This window comes from Alosa sapidissima, chromosome 15 (genome assembly GCF_018492685.1).
Source record: "Alosa sapidissima isolate fAloSap1 chromosome 15, fAloSap1.pri, whole genome shotgun sequence".
NCBI classification, from domain to species: domain Eukaryota; kingdom Metazoa; phylum Chordata; class Actinopteri; order Clupeiformes; family Clupeidae; genus Alosa; species Alosa sapidissima.
This window is the reverse complement of record NC_055971.1, coordinates 31,490,058-31,512,309: the sequence shown is the minus strand read 5'-3', so window position 1 is coordinate 31,512,309 and position 22,252 is coordinate 31,490,058. Positions and strand designations below refer to the sequence as shown.

Sequence of the window (22,252 nt, the reverse complement as noted above, 5' to 3'; positions counted from 1 at the left end):
TTACGGAAATCCATTTCGAGATAGTGATTTGAATTGAGAGGGTCGAAAAATGACTAAAATATGTATTTTCTAATTTCACCACGAACACTTTCCTTAAAAACATCTTATCTATCAGTCATTGACATATCTTACTGTAAAACGATGTAGAAATATGATTTTGAAGGCCAAACGTGTAGGCTGCGCATTGAAGTTTTGCTAAAGTTGACGTTTTTCTTTCTCGTTAAGATGCTTGCTGTACGTGAGAACAGGAAAGTTTCCGTTTTCTTTGGTCTGATAACTTTGTGTTTTGGCTTTTTGGCCTCTTCAAGAAGTCATCATAAATAGGCTATCCACTTGTAATTATTCTGAAGAAATGTTCTATTTTAGATTCAGGAGAACAAACAGCCACCTAAACAGTTGTTGCTGACCAGATTCCTCACGGAGATTGCACCCGATTGGTCCGATTCAGTTTGTTTTGGAGTTGGCGGCCTATTTAAAAACAAAAACATTAGGCATTTGGCTATTTTTCTTCTTGTCATCTTCTGAAGGTGATCGAACATTATAGGCTACCTCACAAGTTATGGACCCTTTCAAGAGAGTTCCATTATCAGCATCATAGTTGGCCCCACAAGACTTCCGTTTTAACATTCCATATGTTATCTTAATGCAGAGGAAGTAGATTGGGGCCCAAATAGAACGTTCAAGCATTGTTTTTGTTTTTATTGTTGAAAGGGTCTATACGGATGCCTCACGTCTTACCGCCTGCGTGAACGGATTTAGAAGCTGCGCTCATCACTTCGCAAACTTTAAACCTGATTTTCTCAACTTGTTTTTTTGCTGAGATGAGGATAGCCTTCACATTTTGGCCAATATCTCTGGGTTGTCTGTTGAACGGAATTGAACAAATGACCCTTATTTTAAACCCTAAAGTCTGTGGATTATGAATTCAATAAACCCATTTTTTTTATTTTGTCAAACTGGACTCCTTTTGTGGTGGCTCGCCTCGTATGGCTCTCTGGATCTCATCCTACTTCCTCCTCTGCCTTTTCTGTCCTGTCACTTTAGCAGCTTGCTCTGCAAAACTAGGCCCCCCAAAGTTTCTCTCTTTGTAAGCTAAGGCCAGAGGTCAAAAAGAGGGGGCATCCATCTGTGGAGCAAACCAGGCATCAGGCAAAATGACTCTCTGTTGAGACATCACACTAAAAGCAGCGCTGCAGGTCAGAAGGCTGATCCCTCGCAGTCACGAGAGCCCTGCTGTCCGACTGAAGATGGCCTTTTTCATTTGATGGATCCCCAGCTTTGCCAAGGCCACGCCACGAGCCGCCTTCTCATTCCACTGGGCTCTTACATCACAATGGCCTAGCAGCGGAATGAATTGCAGAGAGCAGGCGGAGGTCCTCCCGTGGCCCAGGGTGCACTGGGGCGTGCGCCGCCGCATGGCAGCCGAGCAGGAGGGCTTATGAAACGGTGCATGGCGTGTACCGTGAGACGTATACGAGAGCTGCTGGAGGCCATGCTGTTATTAAGGTTTCCTCTGTGCCTGCCACGCTCTAATATTGTGTAGATCCAGGCCTGGTGCTCTAAGAGTGGCCTTTTATTATGGTCTGGGCCAGAGCGTTGTGTTGTCATGCATGTCGTGCACTCTCTCAAATGCTGCTGTCGTCTGTCTGTCTGTCTGTCGTTCGTTAGGGTGACTTGGGGGCCATCGATGAGAAGTACGACATCGCCATCTCCTCCAGCTGTGGGGCTCTGGACAACATCCTGGTGGACACCATCGACACGGCGCAGAAGTGTGTTACTTTCCTCAAAGCGCAGAATATCGGAGTGGCCACCTTCATAGGCCTGGACAAGGTGGGGATCAACAGTTTGTGTGTGTGTGGTCTGTTGTGTTTGAAAAGGTGTGTGTGTGTGTGTTTAAAAGAGTGTATGTGTGTGATTTAGTAGACAGCACTCATGCATTGGCTAATCAAATGCCAGACTCAGTCTCTCGCACACACAGAGAACAACAAAATGATGCCGAGCCAAAATGACTTTCTGACGCGGTTGGCGTTGACTGACGAGCACTTGACCTTTGACCCTCAGATGAAGGTGTGGGAGCGGAGCATGGGCGCCATCTCCACCCCGGAGAGCATCCCGCGCCTGTTCGACATGGTGAAGGTGAAGGACGAGGCGGTGCGTCCGGCGTTCTACTTCGCCCTGAGGGACACGCTGGTCGCCAGAGACCTGGAGCAGGCCACCAAGGTCGCCTTCCAGAAGGACAAGCGCTGGAGGGTCGTCACCATGCAGGGACAGATCATCGAGCAGGCCGGTAGGGAGCGCTGTGTGTGTGTGTGTGTGTGTGCGCACACGTCAGGGCCAGCCCGAACTCGCCCACTGCTATTATTCAACCCAACCGCGACTCAAACCACGAATATCATTAAAGAGAAAACGGTGCCCCTGTGTGTCTGTTCACGTTGTTATTCCAAAATGTGGTCAGCGTCAGACTCGCACAGAAGTGCCCACGGGACTGGGCAGTTAGTGTCATAAGTCGATGTGCAGATTCGCGCTGTTATTAAAAAATCAGATCTGTGTCTCACTAACTGAAGAACCAGGCCTGTTAATGAGAACGCGGACATACGGACGTGCTTCCTCAGCCTGTGGCAGGGTAGGAGCCATGTTGTTTTAGGACCTGACACTCCCCCTCGCCCCTCCCCCAGGTACCATGACTGGAGGAGGCAGCCGGGTGATGAGGGGCAAGATGGGCTCCTCCATCGGCTCAGAGATCAGCCAAAAGGAGGTGAGCAACGCAACACACGCACACACAAAAACACACACACACCTGAAACAGTACAGTTTAACAACACACCCACTCGCACCTGAAACTGTACAGTTTAACAACACGCACACTCAAACCTGAAACTGTACAGTTTAAGAACACACACACACACACTCCTGAAACGGTAGAGTTTAACATAACTATAGGACAATGTGACTTTGTGTTCAATGTTTGTAATAATCAAGACTGTTCACTGGTATGTGGTCAAATGACAATTAAGATGCTTAATAAATGGTTATCCACATTGTGATCTGTGTGTGTGTGCGCGTGTGTGTGTGTGTGTGTGTAGCTGGACGGCATGGAGAGCACTCTGCGGGAGAAGCAGAGGCAGAGGCAGGACTATCAGCAGCAGAGGCAGCAGCTGGAGGAGAAGGTGCATCGCCAGAGACAGCAGCTCAGAGACATGAAGAACACTCTGGAGAAGTACACCGCCAGCATCCAGGTACACACACACACTCTGGAGAAGTACACCGCCAGCATCCAGGTACACACACACACACACACACACACACACACACACACACACACACACACACACACACACACACACACACATACTAATACTGAAGAAGTACACCGCCAGCATCCAGGTACACACACACATACACACACATACACATACTAATACTGAAAAAGTACACCGCCAGCATCCAGGTACACACACACACACACACACACACACACTAATACTGAAAAAGTACACCGCCAGCATCCAGGTACACACACACACACTAATACTGAAGTACACCGCCAGCATCCAGGTGTACACACACACACACACGCGCACGCGCGCACACACACACACACACACACACACACACACACACACACACACACACACACACACTAATACTGAAAAAGTACACCGCCAGCATCCAGGTACACACACACACACACACACTAATACTGAAGTACACCGCCATCATCCAGGTACACACACACTATCAATTATAATAACAAATTACTCCGAACATCAGATAATAGTGAATTATGATGACATGTACACAGAGAACAGGGTGTACGTGCTCACACACCTCTGGCCTGTACTGTACACCGAGAAAAGGTTGTACGTGCTCACACATCCAGGTACACACACACACACACACACAATAACACTGGAGAAATCCAAGGTGTAGGTGCTCACACACCTCTGTCTCCACAGGGTCTGGCTGAGCAGGAGGTTCACCTCAAGTCCCAGATCAAGAAGCTGGAGGCTAGTGTCGTCGCCGCTGCACCTGACAAGGCCAAGCAGAAACAGATGGAGAAGAACCTGGACTCCTTCAAAAAAGGTGTGTTTGTGTGTAGGGTCAACTCAGAGTTCCTCTGGAGGGGCTTTCCCTTATCAGAATTGACATGTTAGTCACTTTGGATTAAAGCGTCAGCCAAAGGAATATGTTTAAGTATCTCAAATATGAAAGTGTGATGCTAGACGGAATAGACCAGACAGGAGAAGAATTTTTCTAACCTCTACCACCCACCCCCCGTCCTCTCAGACTTTGAGGCGGCGTCCAGCAAGGCAGGGAAGGTGGAGGCAGAGGTGAAGCGCCTACACACCCTCATCGTGGACATCAACAGCCACAAGCTGAAGGCCCAGCAGGACAAGCTGGACCAGGTCAACAAGGGGCTGGACGAGTGCACCTCCGCCATCACCAAGGCCCAGGTGGCCATCAAGACCGCCGGACGGTGAGGGTTTTTTTTTTTTTTTTTTTTTTAAACTCTGCTCTTTTTTCCTCTCTTCCTGTACTCAGGGCTTAAATTGTTCAGGCACCGTGCCTGAATTCAGGCGTGAGCTGGCATGCTTGATTTGAAAATAGGCAATGAGACTACAGTATATATGACATCCTCATAAATGTCTGATAACTTCAGGCACAGACATTACTATTGCTTTAAGCCCTGTGTACTGCCACATTACCCTAGAAATCCAGAGTTCTCGCGAGAGCACAATTTGAATTTGAATAATGCTCATTACTGCTGTTCGAGCCGGGCTGCACCGATCACATCGGTGTATCTGATATAGGCGGGCCAGAGGCGAGCTAAACAAATGACAACAGCGCTGCAACGTCTAAGTTTGGAATCAGTCCGTAAACATTGCAAGATGGCTACAGATGAACACCAGTTGTTTGAAACGGCTTTGGCCACCACAATGAACGAGTTAGACTTGGCTTTTTCTCTAAAAGAGGAACAGAAGACGGTGCTCGACTCCTTTTCTTTGCCCAACGGATTCCGCAGAGTCTAATCTACCAGTTGGCTCCGCTGGTAGCTAATTTCTGGATACGTCATCTCGTGTATTGTTCTGATTGGTCGTAGTGTTATCCAGTTGCGTGCAGTGATATTTTCAAATGCATTTTTGGTGTCGCCCCTCGAGTTGGCCCATTTTCATTACTCATAGCCAGACGCTAAATCTTTCTAGATTTGGGTCTGAATTTACAGGCTACTGCTACATGCCAACAGCCGGAAAAATTCCTTGGTGGCCAATAAAGGGAAAAAAAGTGTGATTCTGATTCTTCTGACATTCTGTCTCGCTATGGTCTGCTGTGATGCTGTATCTAATGTGGTAGAGCAGGGGATGGACTGGTTATGAGTTTGACTACATAACGTATTAAAGTAGTTGTAGTTGCCTGACTGCGTTAGCTGCTGCCTGTGGCAACTTGAGCTGGTAAAAACGATTGTTTTCGGGGGTTTTTTCATACCAACAGTACTCTGTGACCTTGAGAAACAGATCTATTTGAAAACTCTTGAGTTCTCCTTTAAATACATACTGTGCTAAACGTTATTTTTAGATTGGTGGTTACTCTTTGTTCTTCAGATCAGTGCTTTTTGCAGTGTTTTTTTTTTTTTTTTTTTGGTTGTCATAACCCAAGTTGTAAATTAAAGTAGAATTCTGTACTAAACACAAGACTGGGCTCAAAGTTCTCCGGTACTTAACTGGAATAATTTTATGATTGCTTCAAAAATGTGCTCTTCATGCACATTATCCATCCTTTAAGCCCTGCTGTAAACCGCTTCAGAAATATTTAGTTTCTGGTACTTTGGTCTCAGACCAAAAAGCGCTATATAAACAAAAGTATTATTTAGTTGTAATGTACTATTTTGTTTTGTGGGCAGTAATCTAAAGAAGTCTGAGGAAACGGTGGCCAAGGTGGAGCAGGAGGTGGAGGAGAACAAGAAGACCATGGAGGAGCTGACGGAGCAGCTGAAACAGCTGGAGGAGCAGGCAGGGGAGATCATGAAGGCCTGCCAGGAGGCCGAGGTGAGCTCCCTACGACACACACACTCCGGCACGGCCCCTCTCGGAGGCCCGTCACACCATGAACCAAAAAAGCGCCTCTGTGCACGCTGCAGATGTTCCAGAACGGCTCGGAGCATTTTGATCAGAAATAAATCTGTTCGGAACTTGACAAGTTTGTTCGGTGCTGGCTGGTTTTTTCCTGTGAACCGAAGTGGGTGTGTCATTCTGCAGTTTAGTTATGCACACAACACCCTGTGTTGATGCCACATCTTCGGTTCTGTTCTAAACGGGTGGAAAAGCGGGCTAGCTCACAAGATGGCACCAAGGAATTCTGAACTGAACTTGTCACGATGTAGTACTGTCAAAAAGAAGGTTCTTTTAAAGATTTGAAAGGTCTATGCTGTTGATGAATATGCAGAGATGTTATGATAAAAAAAACTTGGTTTGAGTTCAGCTAACTTTCAACTGTATCTCTACTCCTTGAGGCTGTCTAAGTGCTGGTTGTTGAGTGTGCCTGTGGTCCTCCCGTCCTGTAGGAGGCGCTGCCAGAGGTGCAAGAGCAGCACAAGTCGGTGCTGCAGGAGATCAAGGTGCTGCAGGAGCAGGAGCATGCGCTGCAGAAGGAGTCCCTCAACGTGCGCCTCAAAGTGGAGCAGATCGACACGGCCATCTCCGAGAACAACAACAAGATCAAACACTGGCAGAAAGAGGTCCGTCAAACATTACACACACACACACAGAGAGAGAGAGAGCACTCCAGTGCACATGGTCTGTCTACTCTGCCCAAAAAGGTTCCTCGGGTGACAGACCTGAGGAACTGATGTGGAACTGTATCTTCTGTCTTTAAATGTTAACCCTGACTGACTGAGTGAGAGAGAGAGAGAGAGAGAGCAGCCAGTCAGTCCACACACTCACTCACTCACTCACTCACTCACTCACTCACTCACTCACTCACACACACACACACACACACACACACACACACACACACACACACACACAGAGAGAGAGAGAGAGAGCACCCCAGTGCATATGCCACGCATCTACTCTGCCCAAAAGGTACCTCAGGTGACAGTCAGGGTTAACATTTAACAGTCAGGGTTGACATTTAAAGACCAATGATACAGTTCCACATCAGTTCCTCAGGTCTGTGTGGACTGACTGCTCTCTCTCTCTCACACACACACACACACACACACACACACACACACACACAAATATAGAATGAGAGAGACTTTCATTCTCACGTTGTTATTTAAATCTCTCTGTTTTCCTCACTTGGTTCTGTGCCCTCTGCTCAGGCCACCAAGCTGTCTCTGCACCCTATTGATGACAAGCCAGCGGAGGAGCTGCTGCCGCTGACGGCCGAGGAGCTGGAGGCCATCAGAAGCTCTGACGTACTCAAGAACGCCATCGCCCTGCTGGAGGACCGCTGCGCCCACATGAAGCCCAACCTGGGTGCCATCGCAGAGTTCAAGAAGAAGGTAGCCAACTTCCTCTACGGCCCTCTGAAATGCGTGACGCTTGAGTAATGTGGATTGATTGACACGCTTCAGTAAAGAGTTGTGCTGTGCTTACTTCAATGAGGTTTCGGTGATTTTACTCCTGATAAGCATGAAAGGGTTTTCCACCATTGGGCCATGAAGGCATTACTGGTGGTTCCTGGACTGTAGTTTTAATCACATTTGTTTTATTCAGCGGTGGGCGTAAGATTGCTTTCTTAGTCAGAATGGTGGTCTCTGGGTCAGTGAATTGAATTGTTGGTGTAATACACACATAAATGGTCTCTCTCTCTCTCTCTCTCTCCGTCCATCTCTATCCCTCCATCCCCCTCTCTCCCTCCCTCTCTGGTACCTGTAGGAGGAGCTGTATCTGCAGCGGGTGTCTGAGCTGGACGACATCACCACGCTGAGGGACGACTTCAAGCGCGGCTACGAGGAGCTGCGCAAGCAGCGGCTGCACGAGTTCATGGCCGGCTTCAACATAATCACCAACAAGCTGAAGGAGAACTACCAGATGCTGACACAGGGGGGCGACGCAGAGCTGGAGCTCGTTGACAGCCTGGACCCCTTCTCCGAAGGCATCAACTTCAGGCAAGGACTCCCTGTGAAATTGAGCCAGTGTATAACTGCAGTATATGGGTGTTGAGAGACGTTTTGTGAGATGTGTTGGCCTTTATGTTTTGATATAGACGCATCTGTGCATGTTTACAGCTTGCGAGCAATAATGCTGCCTCATCAATGCTAGTTTCAGGATTCCCAGGGTTTTCACAATCATGGCATTTTAAAATCCCATTTAGCAAGCCTGGAAACATAATGGAATTCTGGAAATTCATTGAAAGTTTTGAACATCTTGTTCTGTATGCAGGTCTAATGAAATTAATAATGTGTTAATTAATAAAGGTGTTTGTGTGTTCTTGTACCACTCCATGGTTAATGTCCCATTGCCTAATTTCTGCCATGTGATGAAGTTTCCAATTGAATTGACATGGCCTATGACCCTATTAGGAAAAAGCCTATTGGAAAAGGAAAATGTTGTTTAATTGTTATTCAGCAGTTATACCCCACCTATTGAGTAAAATGTGCAAATCTGTGTAATTACAGGTTGTGAGAATCAGAAATGTCATTGAAGGTCATGGAAAAGTTTTGAAATGAAAATGAGTTGGAACCCTGAATTCTGTACTGAAGGTCATGTTGTTGTTTGTAGCAGTAGAGGCATTTGAGGGTTCGGCAGAGTTTAACGCTTCTGGGTGTTCTCTCTGTTAGTGTGCAGCTAATTTGACAGTTGCGACTGTTCTGTCTCTGTTAGTGTGCGGCCCCCGAAGAAGAGCTGGAAGAAGATCTACAACCTGTCGGGCGGAGAGAAGACTCTGAGCTCGCTGGCGCTGGTCTTCGCCCTGCACCACTTCAAGCCCACGCCACTCTACTTCATGGATGAGATTGACGCCGCCCTCGACTTCAAAAACGTCTCCATCGTGGCCTGCTACATCTATGTGAGTGGGGCATTGTGGGGTTTAGGGTACTGCTACATCTATGAGTGGGCATTGTGGGGTTTAAGGTACTGCTACATCTGTGTGAGTGGGGCATTGTGGGGTTTAAGGTACTGCTACATCTCTGTGAGTGGGCATTGTGGGGTTTAAGGTACTGCTACATCTGTGTGAGTGGGGCATTGTGGGGTTTAGGGTACTGCTACATCTGTGTGAGTGGGGCACTGGGGTTTAGGGTACTGCTACATCTATGAGTGGGCATTGTGGGGTTTAGGGTACTGCTACATCTATGAGTGGGCATTGTGGGGTTTAGGGTACTGCTACATCTCTGTGAGTGGGGCATTGTGGGGTTTAGGATACTGCTACATCTGTGTGAGTGGGGCACTGGGGTTTAGGGTACTGCTACATCTATGAGTGGGCATTGTGGGGTTTAGGGTACTGCTACATCTCTGTGAGTGGGCATTGTGGGGTTTAGGGTACTGCTACATCTGTGTGAGTGGGCATTGTGGGGTTTAGGATACTGCTACATCTGTGTGAGTGGGGCACTGGGGTTTAGGATACCGTCATATCTATAGTCTCTTTTGGACCAAGTAGTTACAGCAACTTAGTTATAGGAACAGTCCACTTCTAAATCAGTTCTACTAACTACTCTCCTCAAACCTGCTTTTCATTTCCATGTGCTCTGCTCAAGTGGCCATGAGAACTGGTATGAGGGCGTAAGGAGTGACTTAAGCACGGCGACAGTGTATAGCAGGGGTGGCCAACCTGCGGCTCTTTGCCTCCTCTCGTGCGGCTCGCGGCTGCTAAACTGATGGAATCTCCTTGGATTTATAGTTTTTTATTTTTTTAAATAGCCTATATTTCTGGTAAATGAAAATGCTTTTCATGAGTTGATGGTACTGGCAATAGTTAGGCTGCAATGTTTAAATTAAAATAATTTTATTGTCATGTTATGGATAGAAGTCTAGCCCAATAGGAAGCAGAAACGTTTGTTTCTTTAGCCAGGTGTAATGCTACTGTTGCAATCAGGGAAACCCTGATGCTAAGAGTAAATAGAAAGAGGAACACGGACATTCAAAAGGCGGATTAATCTTTTTTTGTAGGCTATAACCCTTCTGGTTGATATGTCAACATAACCAAAATAAAACCGTAAAAAACCTGTTTAACACGTTAGTTTGGTACTTGGTATGCCAGACACTCGACGGAACATTTGACGGTCACATTGGCATCTTATCAGTTGTTACATTGGAGCATTTCTCATGCTAATAAGTCAGTCAGTGATGGGGGATTTGTGATGTGTGTCAGATATCATAGTTGCTTGCTACTCATTCCTAAAAACGATAATTTGTAGCATCTGCCAAGTGTTTCATTTTAAATGAAAAAGAAGATTTAAAGTGTAGGCCTAAGTCACTTCTAAATCAGTTCTACTAACTACTCTCCTCCAAAACCTGCTTTTCATTTCCATGTGCTCTGGCCAAGTGGCCATGAGAACTGGGATGAGGGCGTAAGGAGTGACTAAAGCACGGCGACAGTGTATAGCATCATCACTTACTACAGGGTTTAATATAGGCACCCATTCACCTCGCCAAATGCGAGTAAATTAACTAACTAGCCTACATTTTAAAATTATTTGAATACTAATGTCTACTGTCGCATGCTGGTTAACAGTAGCCCAACATTAGTCATCAGATCCGTTTGGAAAATCGATGTTTTGATTTTATTGTTACCTAAGTAATATATAAAACATCTGGTATTTAATTGGAATTGTTGTCGTGTCATAGGCTAGTACGCTGAGTTACAGGTTATGATGAACATGGTGTCATGTCACACCTGAAAGTCTGGACCAAGGACCGAAACAACATTTGTGTTTAGTTACATTGAATTCATTTGATCCGGTTGTTAATGGTTTCACATTGTAATTTTTCTAGCGCACTAAAGAACTTTGCATGACATCCCTGCGTCCTGTCGTTACCACCTACGTGTTCTGCCTCAAGAGTTCCAGGAACTGCGGTCAGAGGAACTTAATAATGCCCAAATCCGTCTGGTGTGAAACCGCGAAAAAAAGGGGATATAGGAATGTTATGTTCTAGGAAGTGCAGAAATCCCCTCTGGTGCGAAACCAGCTAATGAGGAGGGAGCTGTGGAGCAGCTCTGATGTAAGGGGCTGGCTCAGGTGTGTGGGGCACGAGAGCTCTCCGCATTGAGACATGGTTGGGCACACTTACAATGAAGTAATCTGGAGCAACAATGCCAATGCAGGAGAGTGTGTGAGTATGTCTGGTTCCACTGCAGAGGGAACCTCTTATGCTCACGTCTTACCTGTTCTCTGGAACAAGCGAAGCGGATTACTGGGTGGCCTGTGGATCTTGGGCAACGTTGGCAGCGTTGCGTAAGGGACTGTGGGTTTGGGTCTTGCAGCAAAGCATCAGCCTTTGTGTTGTTGCATTTCCATTTTAAGCCTTCATTTAATCAGAACCTTTGACCCACTGTGACTGTTTGCTGACTGAGTAGAGTCTGAAGGAAGAATGGCTTGCTCCTGCTACAATGCTCATAGTTTGTTTTAACTTCTGAAAATTCTCCCCTCCTCTCTTCCATAGGAGCAAACCAAGAATGCCCAGTTCATCATCATCTCCCTGAGGAACAACATGTTTGAGATCGCAGACCGCCTGATCGGCATCTACAAAACCTACAACACCACCAAGAGTGTCCCCATCAACCCCAAGACCATCAGTCTGCAGGAGGTGGTGTCCTCTGCCTGAGGTCTGCACAGACTCCACTCTCTGTCTCCTGTATGTCGATTTTAATGTTGTGTATCGTCTAATCGTTTTCCTGTTTCCATTTTGTCTTTTACTCCTCTGTTCATCATTATGTATAAATTCTTTACACACAAAGCTGCTCTTTTTTAACTATTACAAATAAACTTTATTAAAGTGTTTACAGTGGTGTCATTATTTGTGTTCTCAAAATATTGGTATTAATTTGTATGCATTCACAGCATGAGGTTAAGGCAGTAAGCAAGCGTTTGCTAAGGTTCACAGTGACTGCCAGCTACTTCACGTTAGCCTTCTAGCTGCTGTCCTTTGCTACTATGTGTTAGTTTCCCCAGCCTATTGAAGGCCAAACAATAGCGGCTACATAATCGAGGTCCACATTTCTGTTTCCTTTAAAGGGACACACCGACTATTTGGGAAATTAACTTTTTTTGCCCTCTGTTCCAGAGTTGGATGTAAGTATACGTACCCATCTCATGTTATGCATCATGCAACAATGACCCAGTCTGATACCATTAGCCTCCTTAGTATAGTTCACTAGAAGTTAGCCTCTAGCTCCATTTGAGCAACAGGCTAGCTGGTCTAACCCACTGCTACTGCATTACGCTAAGCCTAGAAGTTAGCCTCTAGCTCCATTTGAGCAACAGGCCAGCTGGTCTAACCCATTGCTACTGAATTACGCTAAGCTAAGGTGTCAGACAGGGTTACTGTACACAGAGAACAGATGGGTATGTATCCTCATATCTACCCTTAAAAAAAAAAAAACTGCAGTACAATAATATTTTCATATCCAAAATATTGCATTTCCTGCATAAGAAATGCAGATAATTCCTCCAAAAAACACTTGGAAGTAGTGCAGTTATTTTTTTGTAAGGGTAACTCCGAGGCAGATGGTAAATAAGGTGATATCCAAAATAGTTGTTCCTTTACCAGTAGTGTTTTTAAAGGCATCATGTATACATGAGTAAAAGTAGCTGTGCTGTAAAAAGGCTAATTACACCTTTAAGTAGAAAAGCCACCTGGCATGATCGTTTACATTACTATAATGGTCATGCCCTTGGAACAGAATTGTACTTGGATGCACTACAAATAAATCTGCAACATAACTGAAACTTTCATAAAAATTGTGTGCATTATCAATTGCTATCAATGAATACACTATAAAGAACTATTGTTGAGAAAGGTGCTAAAAGTTTGTTTGACGGGGCATGTTGGACTTAACATTGCCTCAGACTTGGTCACGTGTTCTCTTAAGAAGACTTCATGGTTTGGCAAGTTTCAAAGCAGTCTTGTGTCTCGACCTGATGTTGCGATCCATTTCAACCTTTTGTTTCCTGAAACCAACAGTACATATATTATTCTATCTGCATCACGGCAACCCAGACCCCACGCTCCACACAAAGCAAAAAGAAAAAGCACTGCATGTTCTTGGGCACTGTTACTGCGAAGCCTGGAGGAAAAAGGCAAAGTGTTGGTACGTTTTGTCGGCCAGGGAGAAGACACTTGCACAGACGTTCGAGACCAGCTCCTCCAGCAGTCCCTGGACGTCAAAGGGCCAGACGAGTTGGTCAGCCAGGCTCTGGAGGAGCTCGCCGAGCGGGGCGACCACGGAGAGCCCCAAAGACGCCATTCCAAACGGATCCAGGTGCAGCCCCGCCGCCACCAACAGCACCAGCAGGGCGAAGAGGGGGAGGGGACGCTGCCGGGGGTCCGGCCAGGCGCGGGAGAGGCCAGCGGGAGGGGCGGGCTTCCCCAGGCAGCCCCTGGTGTGACAGGCCACCTTGGGTACAGGACCCTGCTCCAGGCCTCCGATGGTGACCTTGGCCCAGTGCTCGCGCAGGAAGTCCCCGGCCCGGGGGGCGATGTAGAGCGGCACCACCTGGGGCATGGGGGTCTGGGTGAGGGAGGAGACGCGTGCGCGGAACAGGTGCACCTTCTCCAGGAAGGCGAGCGGCGACTCCTCGTCCTGCACGGCGGAGCCGAGCGAGATGAGGCTGAGCTGCTCCTCCTGCATGTCCTTCAGCTTCTCGATGAGCGGGTCGTAGCTGCGCGCCAGCTCGGCGCTCGCCGCGTCCAGCGCTGCCATATACTCGTCCCGCTTGCGCTCCAGGAGCCTCTGCACGCCCTGGAAGAACTGGCCGACGGCCTCGCGGTCCTGCCGCACCAGACCCTCCCCGCGCGCCTTCTCCTGCTCCAGCCTCTCCGCCAGCGCGCACACCTCGGCCCAGCGCGTGTCCGTCAGCTGCTGGACGAGCTGCTCGGGGGCGTCGCGCTCGCGCACGTACGCCGCCTGCAGGTCGTCGATGGCGTGGCCCTGGTGGCGGCCGACGGTCAGGCAGAAGCCGCAGATGAGCGCGCGGTCCTGCACGCAGTAGACGTTGAGCGGCTGGCGCGGGTGCTCGGGGCAGGTGGGCGGCCGGCCGTGCGGCCCTCCGTCCCGCTGGAACTTCTCGATGATGGCGCGCAGCGACACGTTGATGGGCAGCGCGTCCACGCCGGTGGGCGGCAGCTCCACCACGCTGCGGCAGTTGGGGCACTTGAGAGGCAGACGCAGCGGGCGCCAGATGGAGTAGTTGCTGGACACCTGCAGCACGCTCTCCAGGCAGCACTTGCAGAAGGTGTGCGAGCAGGGCAGCACGCGCGGGTCCGTGAACAGCGCGTAGCACACCGAGCACGTCAGGTCTTCCTCCAGGTTGTCCATCCCTCACGAGCGGTCACAGTGGGATGAGGTATGGAAGCGCCACATAGAGTCCTGAAACAGATCTCCGCCATGTTATTTTCCAATCGTGACTGTAATGTTTCATTCATACATACGTACTCATTTTGCAGCCCAATAGAAACTGCACCTAGGTAGGCCTTTAGGAAGAGAAAATTACAACATTGTCCCCAAATGGAACTGGCGCATTTAAGAAATCCCCCATCATGCAAATTTTACAGAGCCTCGTCTTTGATCGTGTAGTAGTCTATATGGTGTTGCACTTATTTCAAGGCACTTTGTGTCTGACATAATCTGATTGTGATCTGATTAATTTCAAAATTAAGCAAGTGTTGACCATAAAAGGATTTCATTAATTCACTTCCAGACTAATCCTTGCTCCAGGGAACTGACAGACTCAACCGAAGTTCAGGTTCAAGACACACACACGGGCTAAACAAACAGGGTTACTCTTGACCATGAAGTCAGAAATCTTTCTGCTGTCTTATGATTCTCACATACATGTTAGAAACTATTTCAGGCCAACTCATCAGCAGGCTCACTTACAACCTTTTCTGTCACCCCCCTATTAATATGAGGCATAGCCATTAACGGTCCTCAGACACTTTAGTTTAGCCTCACACAAAAGTATACGTGACAAGGGTGGCGTAACGTGGGTGTTGAGGAAGACGGGAGGAAGGGAAGCCTTGTTATGATTTATAAAATTAAGAGGAAAAGCAGACTTAGTTTGAACATCATTTTGGAAATATATCATTTAGGGCCCATTTGAAAGATCCACATCCTAGTGTTCTGTTCTCTGACTCACTCACGGTAACAGACCATGTGAGGAAGAAACCGAATCCTGACTTATTGTAGTGAACACTGTGTCGTGCTATCAAATGTCAGAGCCTAATAACGTTGCCTTCGTCCGTTAAAACAGTTGGGTTTTCATTGATGGAGGGAGATTGCCTAAGCCTAATCAACATCTAAGATATAAGTCAAAATGCTATCCATAACCATAAACGTTAATGTAACCCCTCTACATGAAACCCCCTAAATCTTTATTTTATACATGTTTAAATACTGTCAACATTAGATCCTCACTGTCAGCTATTTGAGCTAAATCTCAAACATGCTCCAAACAATAACTAGGCTACTGTTCAAAAGTGGCCTGCACAATACAAGCTCAAACTGGACCAGTTCAAACTGTACGATCCAAGTGACAGATCCCAGCAGATATAATCTCATGAACCATTCTGAGTACTTCATCTAACTGCCCACGAGAACAACAGCTTGATAGCCATGCTAGCGAGTTACAATGTATCCTTCCGTCATTGGAATCCACATAACAATAACCGCTTGCTCGCAATTCTGTATCAAATAATTTCACATCGTGCAGACACCGTTTCATTTTGTAACTGGCTACTTTATAGAATTAGGTCCAGTTGAGTGGACTTAAAAAATTGTGCTCACCAACAGTTGCTCATCAAGGCGTGGACGTCATTCTTGTGTTTCTTGGACTGGCCGGCTGCAAACACCTCTTCTGTCGGTCGTCGTCAACTGTTTCGCGCATGCGAAGTTCAAGGGAGCATCTCGCCCAATCCCGTGTCATCCCGCGATTTGAATCCAACCTTGCTGCTTCAAATCTGCTTCGCTTCCAAACAGAACAAACGCTTACATTTATCAGAAGAGAGTATTTTTATTTGGGAGCAAACGTAGTTGTTCATAAATGCACCTCGGTGTCGATGTCCATCTAAGAGTTGAATGTGTCAGTCATAAACGTACCGCGTCTAGTTCACAAACTGTAAAGTTCCTCCATCTTTATTCATCTTTGAATTTAACTCAGGAAGTCCCTTAGTGATACTGAACATCTCCTAGTGTAGTAGCCTAATGAGTGAAGTCCCTTATGTGTTAAGTGATACTGAACATGTCCTAGTGTAGTAGCCTAATGAGTGAGTAGATAGGGAAACTGCGCGTAGCCTAGGCCTACTTCTGTGTTTATGTGCGTGTTTAATGTGATTGTTTGTGTGTAAATCATATGGGGCAGGCAGTTTCGGAAATTATTTGCAAAAAAGAGGACAGGCTATGCAAATATGTTTGCAGCTACATACATCCCTATCCAGCACTTGGACAATGATGCAGAGCAGCATGTTAGAGTGGATCAGACATCATGAGACGAAGGAAGCATATACCCATGTACTCATGTGTGCGTTTTTTGAGCAACTTAAAATTAAAAACAAAAATATTAGAACTTAAAGAGTTTTTTAGTCTTGAATGAGTGTCTCTCCTAGCCTAGAAATCTAGACGCGCCCCTAGCGGCAGCAAAGTAGCAACTCTCCGTTGGCTAGTGAGCTCCAGAAATCGAAACTCAATCAGGCCAATCAAATCGTGTATAGAGTCGTTAGGTGGGCTTAACATAATGATTGATGGCAGAGTTGCAACGGTTTGGCTTGAATTCCCTGCTACTTGAAAACAAATAAGGTAATGTTGCTGTTGGCGAACAGTGTGACACGAGTTAAGCTTTTATTAAGTTGGCAAAAGTTTGAACTAGCCAACTAGCTCCGCTGGTGGGAAATGTATCCCACATAGCAAAATTCAGTTGAATCAACGTTGAAATATGGTTTGGCAGAAATGTTGAAACTACGTTGAAGCCTAACATTGATCCGATGTTGAAAGTGTCCCCTCTACTTTGTGTTGAATCAACATCGGATTTTCAACCATACTGACATTGAATCAATGGTGATTCAACCATCATCTAAATGAGAATCTACATTTAAATTTCAGTTGATTTTATGTTGAAATAATGTTACTTAATCAATGGTGAATCAACCATCATCTAAATGAGAATCTACATTTAAATTTCAGTTGATTTTATGTTGAAATAATGTTACTGAATCAATATTGGTTCAACCATTATCTAAAAGGTCTAAAATTAATTTATATGAATTAATATATATATATATATATATATATATATATATATATATATATATATATATATATATATATATATATATATGTATGTATGTATATATATGTATGTATGTATGTATGTATGTATGTATGTATTAAAATGAGTGATGGGCATTGTACCTTGCAGAACAATCAACATCAACCTCCATTGAAAATACACTCTATTTAGCAGTAAGACTATGCCACCAACAATAGGACTAACCGTATAATAACAACAGACACATTTTGGATTCATTTAGTTATATGGATAAAAACATGTATTAGATATTTTTTTTATTTTTTTTATATTATTCTTTTTTTTTTAATGCAACAAACAAAACATGAAGAACAAGGGGGTGATGCTATGTGTGTGTGTGAGTGGGCTTGTATGTGTGCAGGGCCATAGCACATATGAAGAGGACACTGTGGGAGAGAAGCAGAGACAACATGTCAGCACTCACGATGAAACATTTTGCAGAGCAACTTATGCAACAGCTATTTAGGAATATTAGGAATATCAAATTCACTTACATCTAATTTTTCTTTAAGCCTCCTGCACGCCAAGGGGCGTAACGTAGCCAGTTCTTCACAATGTCACTGAAGGCCTGCTGTGTGAGCTTCCTGTCACACTGCCGAGAAGCAACTGAAAGACATGAATCCAAAATGGTTGTTTAAGGAATGATAAGATACTCATTGCATCAGTTGGGTTGAAATAACTTGTTGCCAGCTGAAAACAGCACAAGGAATATTAAGTTAAACTCATCAAACATGCAGTCTTGCAGGTAAGTGTCCCTAAATGGCAGCTTGGCCTCAATGTGTTTGTACGCTTTCCCTGCCCAACTAAATTTACAGGCCAGGCCGTTTGTTAAGGCTGCTGCCAGCATCCTCCTGATCATGCAGGTCGAGCTGGTGCCTCCCACCATGGCCAAGCGGGCAATCTATTGAGATGTGAGGAAAAATGGATTTAAGTACAATTCCAGTTTGCCTGTTGATGTAACTCAATTGGAACACTGGTGTTAAAGGTCCGACCATGCGGAACATGGATAAAAAACAGTGAAATGTTAAAATGTTGAAATGTAGAAATGTTGGGAAATCCATTACAGGAACATGACTCTCCATGAGCTAGGGGAAGGTGTGACATCTGTCTGTTGCATGTTTAATAACATCTAGAGGACACAAGCTTTCAGAAAATGTAAGGTTTGAGTGGTATATTGGCTTTCCCTAAATAGTAGAGACCAAAATGTAAAGTCTTTCTACTTGATTCACAAGGCGAATCCCGATAATGACCGGCGTTCTATACATTATCCCTTACTTAACATTCTGATCAATGTTCAGCATGGTCAGACCTTTCAAAAACAATTGGTTTTGTTGGATTATGGGGTAGGGGGTGGGGTGCGCAGTAAGGCCCAGTAGCACCTGGTAAGGCCCCGCCTAATATGCAGAATGTCTCATTATGCAGCTCAGTTTATCAAACAAATTACCATCTTTTGTCGGACTGCCTCTGTTTTTAAGAGGGCTTCGGCCTCATTAAAGTCCTCCTCGTTTGTGATGGGCAGCTGGACGGGGAACGGCTCTTGGCTTGTGGCTGGTCCACTAGCTGGGGTTCTACCCTCGGCCATTTCCCCCATGATGAACTGCACATCTCGCGAAAGTTCCTTCACCACCACTAGCACTTCGGCAAGCATCCCTGTCATCATTTGGATGGCGAGGTCTTAAACAAGGGTAAAAACAAATTGTCATGAGATAAAAATGTGCAAAATACTTCTGTGGTTACATAGCATTACATTTTCTAATAGACTTGCCTTTCAAAAGCTGCCCGTTTTCACCTTGTGGGGCACGAAATGGGGTGTGCATGGTCCCATACGGTGATATACTGGCACCTGCAAAACAAAGATATTAATTTATATATTGGGAAGCATCAACAAAACTTTGAGAGGGCAGATTGTGTTGTCAGCTACCAAAGGAGGTCATTTTATGTCATGCTATGTCAGTTTCATTGTGGAATTCTGTGTCCACGGCTGTACAAAAAGTGTTGCTGGAAGTATGGCATCATACCCTCTCTCTGTGGGACCTGCAGCTGGTGGTACGGCCCAGCGCCGCCCTCCTTCTGTGGGACCTGCAGCTGGTGGTACGGCCCAGCGCCGCTGGCGGATGCTGCCATCATTTCTGACACACACAATAAGGAATGCAAAAGTCAGTGAATTAAATTATTTTACAAAAGACGCATACAGAGGCTTATGTGACTACTGGCCATTATTTGAGAGCTTACCATGGTGAAATTGTTCATGTGCTGATGCATTTGATGCACTGGCACCTGCAAACATATCTGCAAAAGGGACAAAACAGTTGTGTGAAACATGATTCGTTTTTGCACAACTCTTAACCTAAAAGCATGATCCAATTCTACAATACATTCAATTCAATGGTGTTTAGAGCCACCTGGGTTGTATGTTACAAAGAGGTAGAGTCAGTTACAGGGCAGCAAGGTTTGTATACATGATAAATGAATAGGTTAGTTAGGTGTAGAGAATAGAACATGGTGTTGTATGATACAAAGAGGTAGGGTCAGTTACAGGGCAGAAATTTGCCAGTTGTGACCAGGATTCTGGAACTCTGACATTAGGCGGGCGTAAAACCCGTGGTTTCTTCACTTCGCCAGATGGCTCATCAGAGTCAGAATCCATATACAGTGGATTTGGCCTGAATAAAAATAAACACATCAGTCCATTTTATATCAAGCCAAAGTCAAGATAAAATAATGCTGCTGTGACCTCCTTACTATTAATTAGAATAAATAATAATAGATAACTAGTTCAATTGTGAGGGGACAGAAGTAACTTCCAGTGAACATCAATTACTTTGTTTTCCTTTTCTCACGTTCTTCTTCTTCTTTCTCCTCCTCTGACTCAATTTCAGCGGTTGCACACATGGTGGTGTTGTACTTGTGTTCTCCTCGTCTGGCTTCTTCATATGTTTCTGGAGAATGCAGAGGAAAGCAACAGGTTTTTCCCACAGTTTTCCTTAAAACTCCAGTCACTAGTACTTGAGAAGTTTCCGGTCAGCAAGCCCATTTTTCATTTCTGTCACAAGGCACCTAACCCCTCACTGCTCCCCGAGCACCGCTGTTGTTGCAGGCAGCTCACTGCGCCGGGGTTAGTGTGTGCTGAGTGTGTTTCACTAATTCACGGATTTGCATAAATGCAGAGACCAAATTTCCCTCACTGGATCAAAAGAGTATATATATTATACTTATACTTACTTATACATCTGTCATATATCTAGCAAACATCATATAGATACATTTTGGCTGTAGCAAAACCTATACATCTTATACCATACCTAAATGTATGTATATTATGTATGACAGAAATGAAAAATGGGCAACGTTCAAGAGTAAATTGTAGTGTGTCAAGTTTTCCCATTAATTTGCATATGGGTTGCACAGATCATACTCACGACATGTAATTAGTTGGCGGACATCGCTGTAGGTGATCCATGTACTATCTGGCTCCATCCTTTGTTGCAAAGCTTTTGCAAGTGGAATTTTTTTGAGTGGCCATAGCAGTGTGTTATCTCTCAGCCAACTCTGCAGAACTATGGCCGTCCCACCATTAGGGAATTGTACTACTGAGTACAGCACCTGATCCATCTTTAAAGAAAAAATAATAATAATAAGTTGTTGGGAAACCATCTAACTGGCACTCAGAAGAGATTGTGATAGGATTTGTGGTTTCAAAACTGGAATTAGCAGCTGATAAATTATATTCAAAGAGAATATCCTGCTCTGTGTCCCTCACTAATTTTTTGACTTTGCGTCTTTTAGCTTTACAAGATGCCCTATAAGAAGACATTATGCAGATGCTGTCACCAGAGTACAAACCTTTGTATTTAATTGCTAGCAATAAATGTGACTCTGCTTGTCTTGGGACTCATAGTGCTATCCTTTTGCTTGCAGAGGGAATTTGAAAGACAACCGATTATCCCGCCCCTCGGACTGACCACTGCGAACGGTGAGTGCCCAGACCCTACATTTTAATGAGGGTCTGGCTCGTCAGGCTATGTCTCTCCATCTTTACTTCTTTAAGGCGCATTTCAGTGCAATTGATGTCACCCATCACAATCTAGTGTGCACATAGAAATGACTCAGTAGTGGCCTCTGGTGGTCACACTCATAACTTGACACGGAGCACATTTGAACCCAACCAGGCGCGGACAAAAAAGAGACATTTCACATGCTATAGAACTAGGAAGAGGCAGACACAACCCAGTCGGACACAGGAAAACAGGGGAAACGGAGCCTCCATCTACCAGCATGTACATGATCACCTAAACCAAGTTTGTAGTTACACCTCACTTGACCAATATAATGTTCATTCAGTGGAAACTTCAAAGGATTCATTGGGCTAATTCAAGTAATGGCCTCCTTACAACAACCAAACAACTTTGACAAGATTTGGGAAAGATTCTTGAAAGATTGGAGTCTTTTGAGTAAGGGGGGGGGGGGGGGGCATTAGTTAAAAGACTACAATCTTTCAAGAATCTTTCCCAAATCTTGTCAAAGTTGTTTGGTGTCAGGTGGCCATAAGGTGCAGGACAGGCAAATGCAGTCTCACGCTACGCCGGGGTTGGGTTCAGCATACGGTAGCATAACTCGACAGGACACCGGCAGTCCGGCACACAACAATCCTTACTTCCTCTACCACGGCCTGTGTCGTCCGTCCTGGTTTCACATTCTGTCAACATCAGCATTCACAGCTCATGGTCGGAAACAATGGAGGCACTGTAGATAAGAGGTAAGCAAGCATGCTTTCCAAGTGCATGTTTA

At 45.5% G+C, this 22,252-nt stretch overlaps 2 protein-coding genes and 1 long non-coding RNA gene across 4 annotated transcripts in view; 1 reads left to right on the top strand and 2 right to left on the bottom strand.

Annotated features, from left to right (window-relative positions):
• The window catches only part of smc4 (structural maintenance of chromosomes 4), a 38,988-nt gene extending 27,044 nt beyond the window's left edge, over window positions 1-11,944 (top strand). The window contains exons 13-24 of one of the 2 annotated variants that reach the window (XM_042062734.1): window positions 1,669-1,830; window positions 2,062-2,287; window positions 2,676-2,755; window positions 3,084-3,236; window positions 3,957-4,083; window positions 4,288-4,477; window positions 5,900-6,044; window positions 6,560-6,733; window positions 7,325-7,507; window positions 7,884-8,116; window positions 8,832-9,015; window positions 11,607-11,944. In XM_042062734.1, coding sequence (XP_041918668.1) covers window positions 1,669-1,830; window positions 2,062-2,287; window positions 2,676-2,755; window positions 3,084-3,236; window positions 3,957-4,083; window positions 4,288-4,477; window positions 5,900-6,044; window positions 6,560-6,733; window positions 7,325-7,507; window positions 7,884-8,116; window positions 8,832-9,015; window positions 11,607-11,768 — 2,019 coding nt within the window. In that variant the 3' untranslated portion in view covers window positions 11,769-11,944. Of the gene's footprint in view, window positions 1-1,668; window positions 1,831-2,061; window positions 2,288-2,675; window positions 2,756-3,083; window positions 3,237-3,956; window positions 4,084-4,287; window positions 4,478-5,899; window positions 6,045-6,559; window positions 6,734-7,324; window positions 7,508-7,883; window positions 8,117-8,831; window positions 9,042-9,122; window positions 9,178-11,606 lie in introns of those variants that run through there. The other variant, XM_042062735.1, reaches the window with a different exon arrangement.
• trim59 (tripartite motif containing 59) lies at window positions 11,908-19,736 on the bottom strand. Its single transcript, XM_042062739.1, has 4 exons — window positions 19,697-19,736; window positions 19,483-19,593; window positions 15,949-16,129; window positions 11,908-14,532 (listed from the first exon to the last, which is right to left on the bottom strand). Exon 4 carries the CDS (start codon window positions 14,479-14,481, stop codon window positions 13,219-13,221), a length of 1,263 nt encoding a protein of 420 aa, XP_041918673.1. The 5' UTR covers window positions 14,482-14,532; window positions 15,949-16,129; window positions 19,483-19,593; window positions 19,697-19,736; the 3' UTR covers window positions 11,908-13,218.
• Window positions 19,737-20,321: 585 nt separating this feature from the next.
• Window positions 20,322-21,353, bottom strand: LOC121684619. The gene is made up of 3 exons (XR_006023157.1): window positions 21,308-21,353; window positions 20,884-21,076; window positions 20,322-20,403 (listed from the first exon to the last, which is right to left on the bottom strand). It is a non-coding gene; the product is annotated as an uncharacterized LOC121684619 (long non-coding RNA).
• Window positions 21,354-22,252: the final 899 nt, after the last annotated feature.

What these genes read in the sequence shown, in the direction of transcription:
- trim59 (XM_042062739.1), bottom strand. Translation starts at nt 14,481, where the DNA reads ATGGACAACCTGGAGGAAGACCTGACGTGCTCGGTGTGCTACGCGCTG.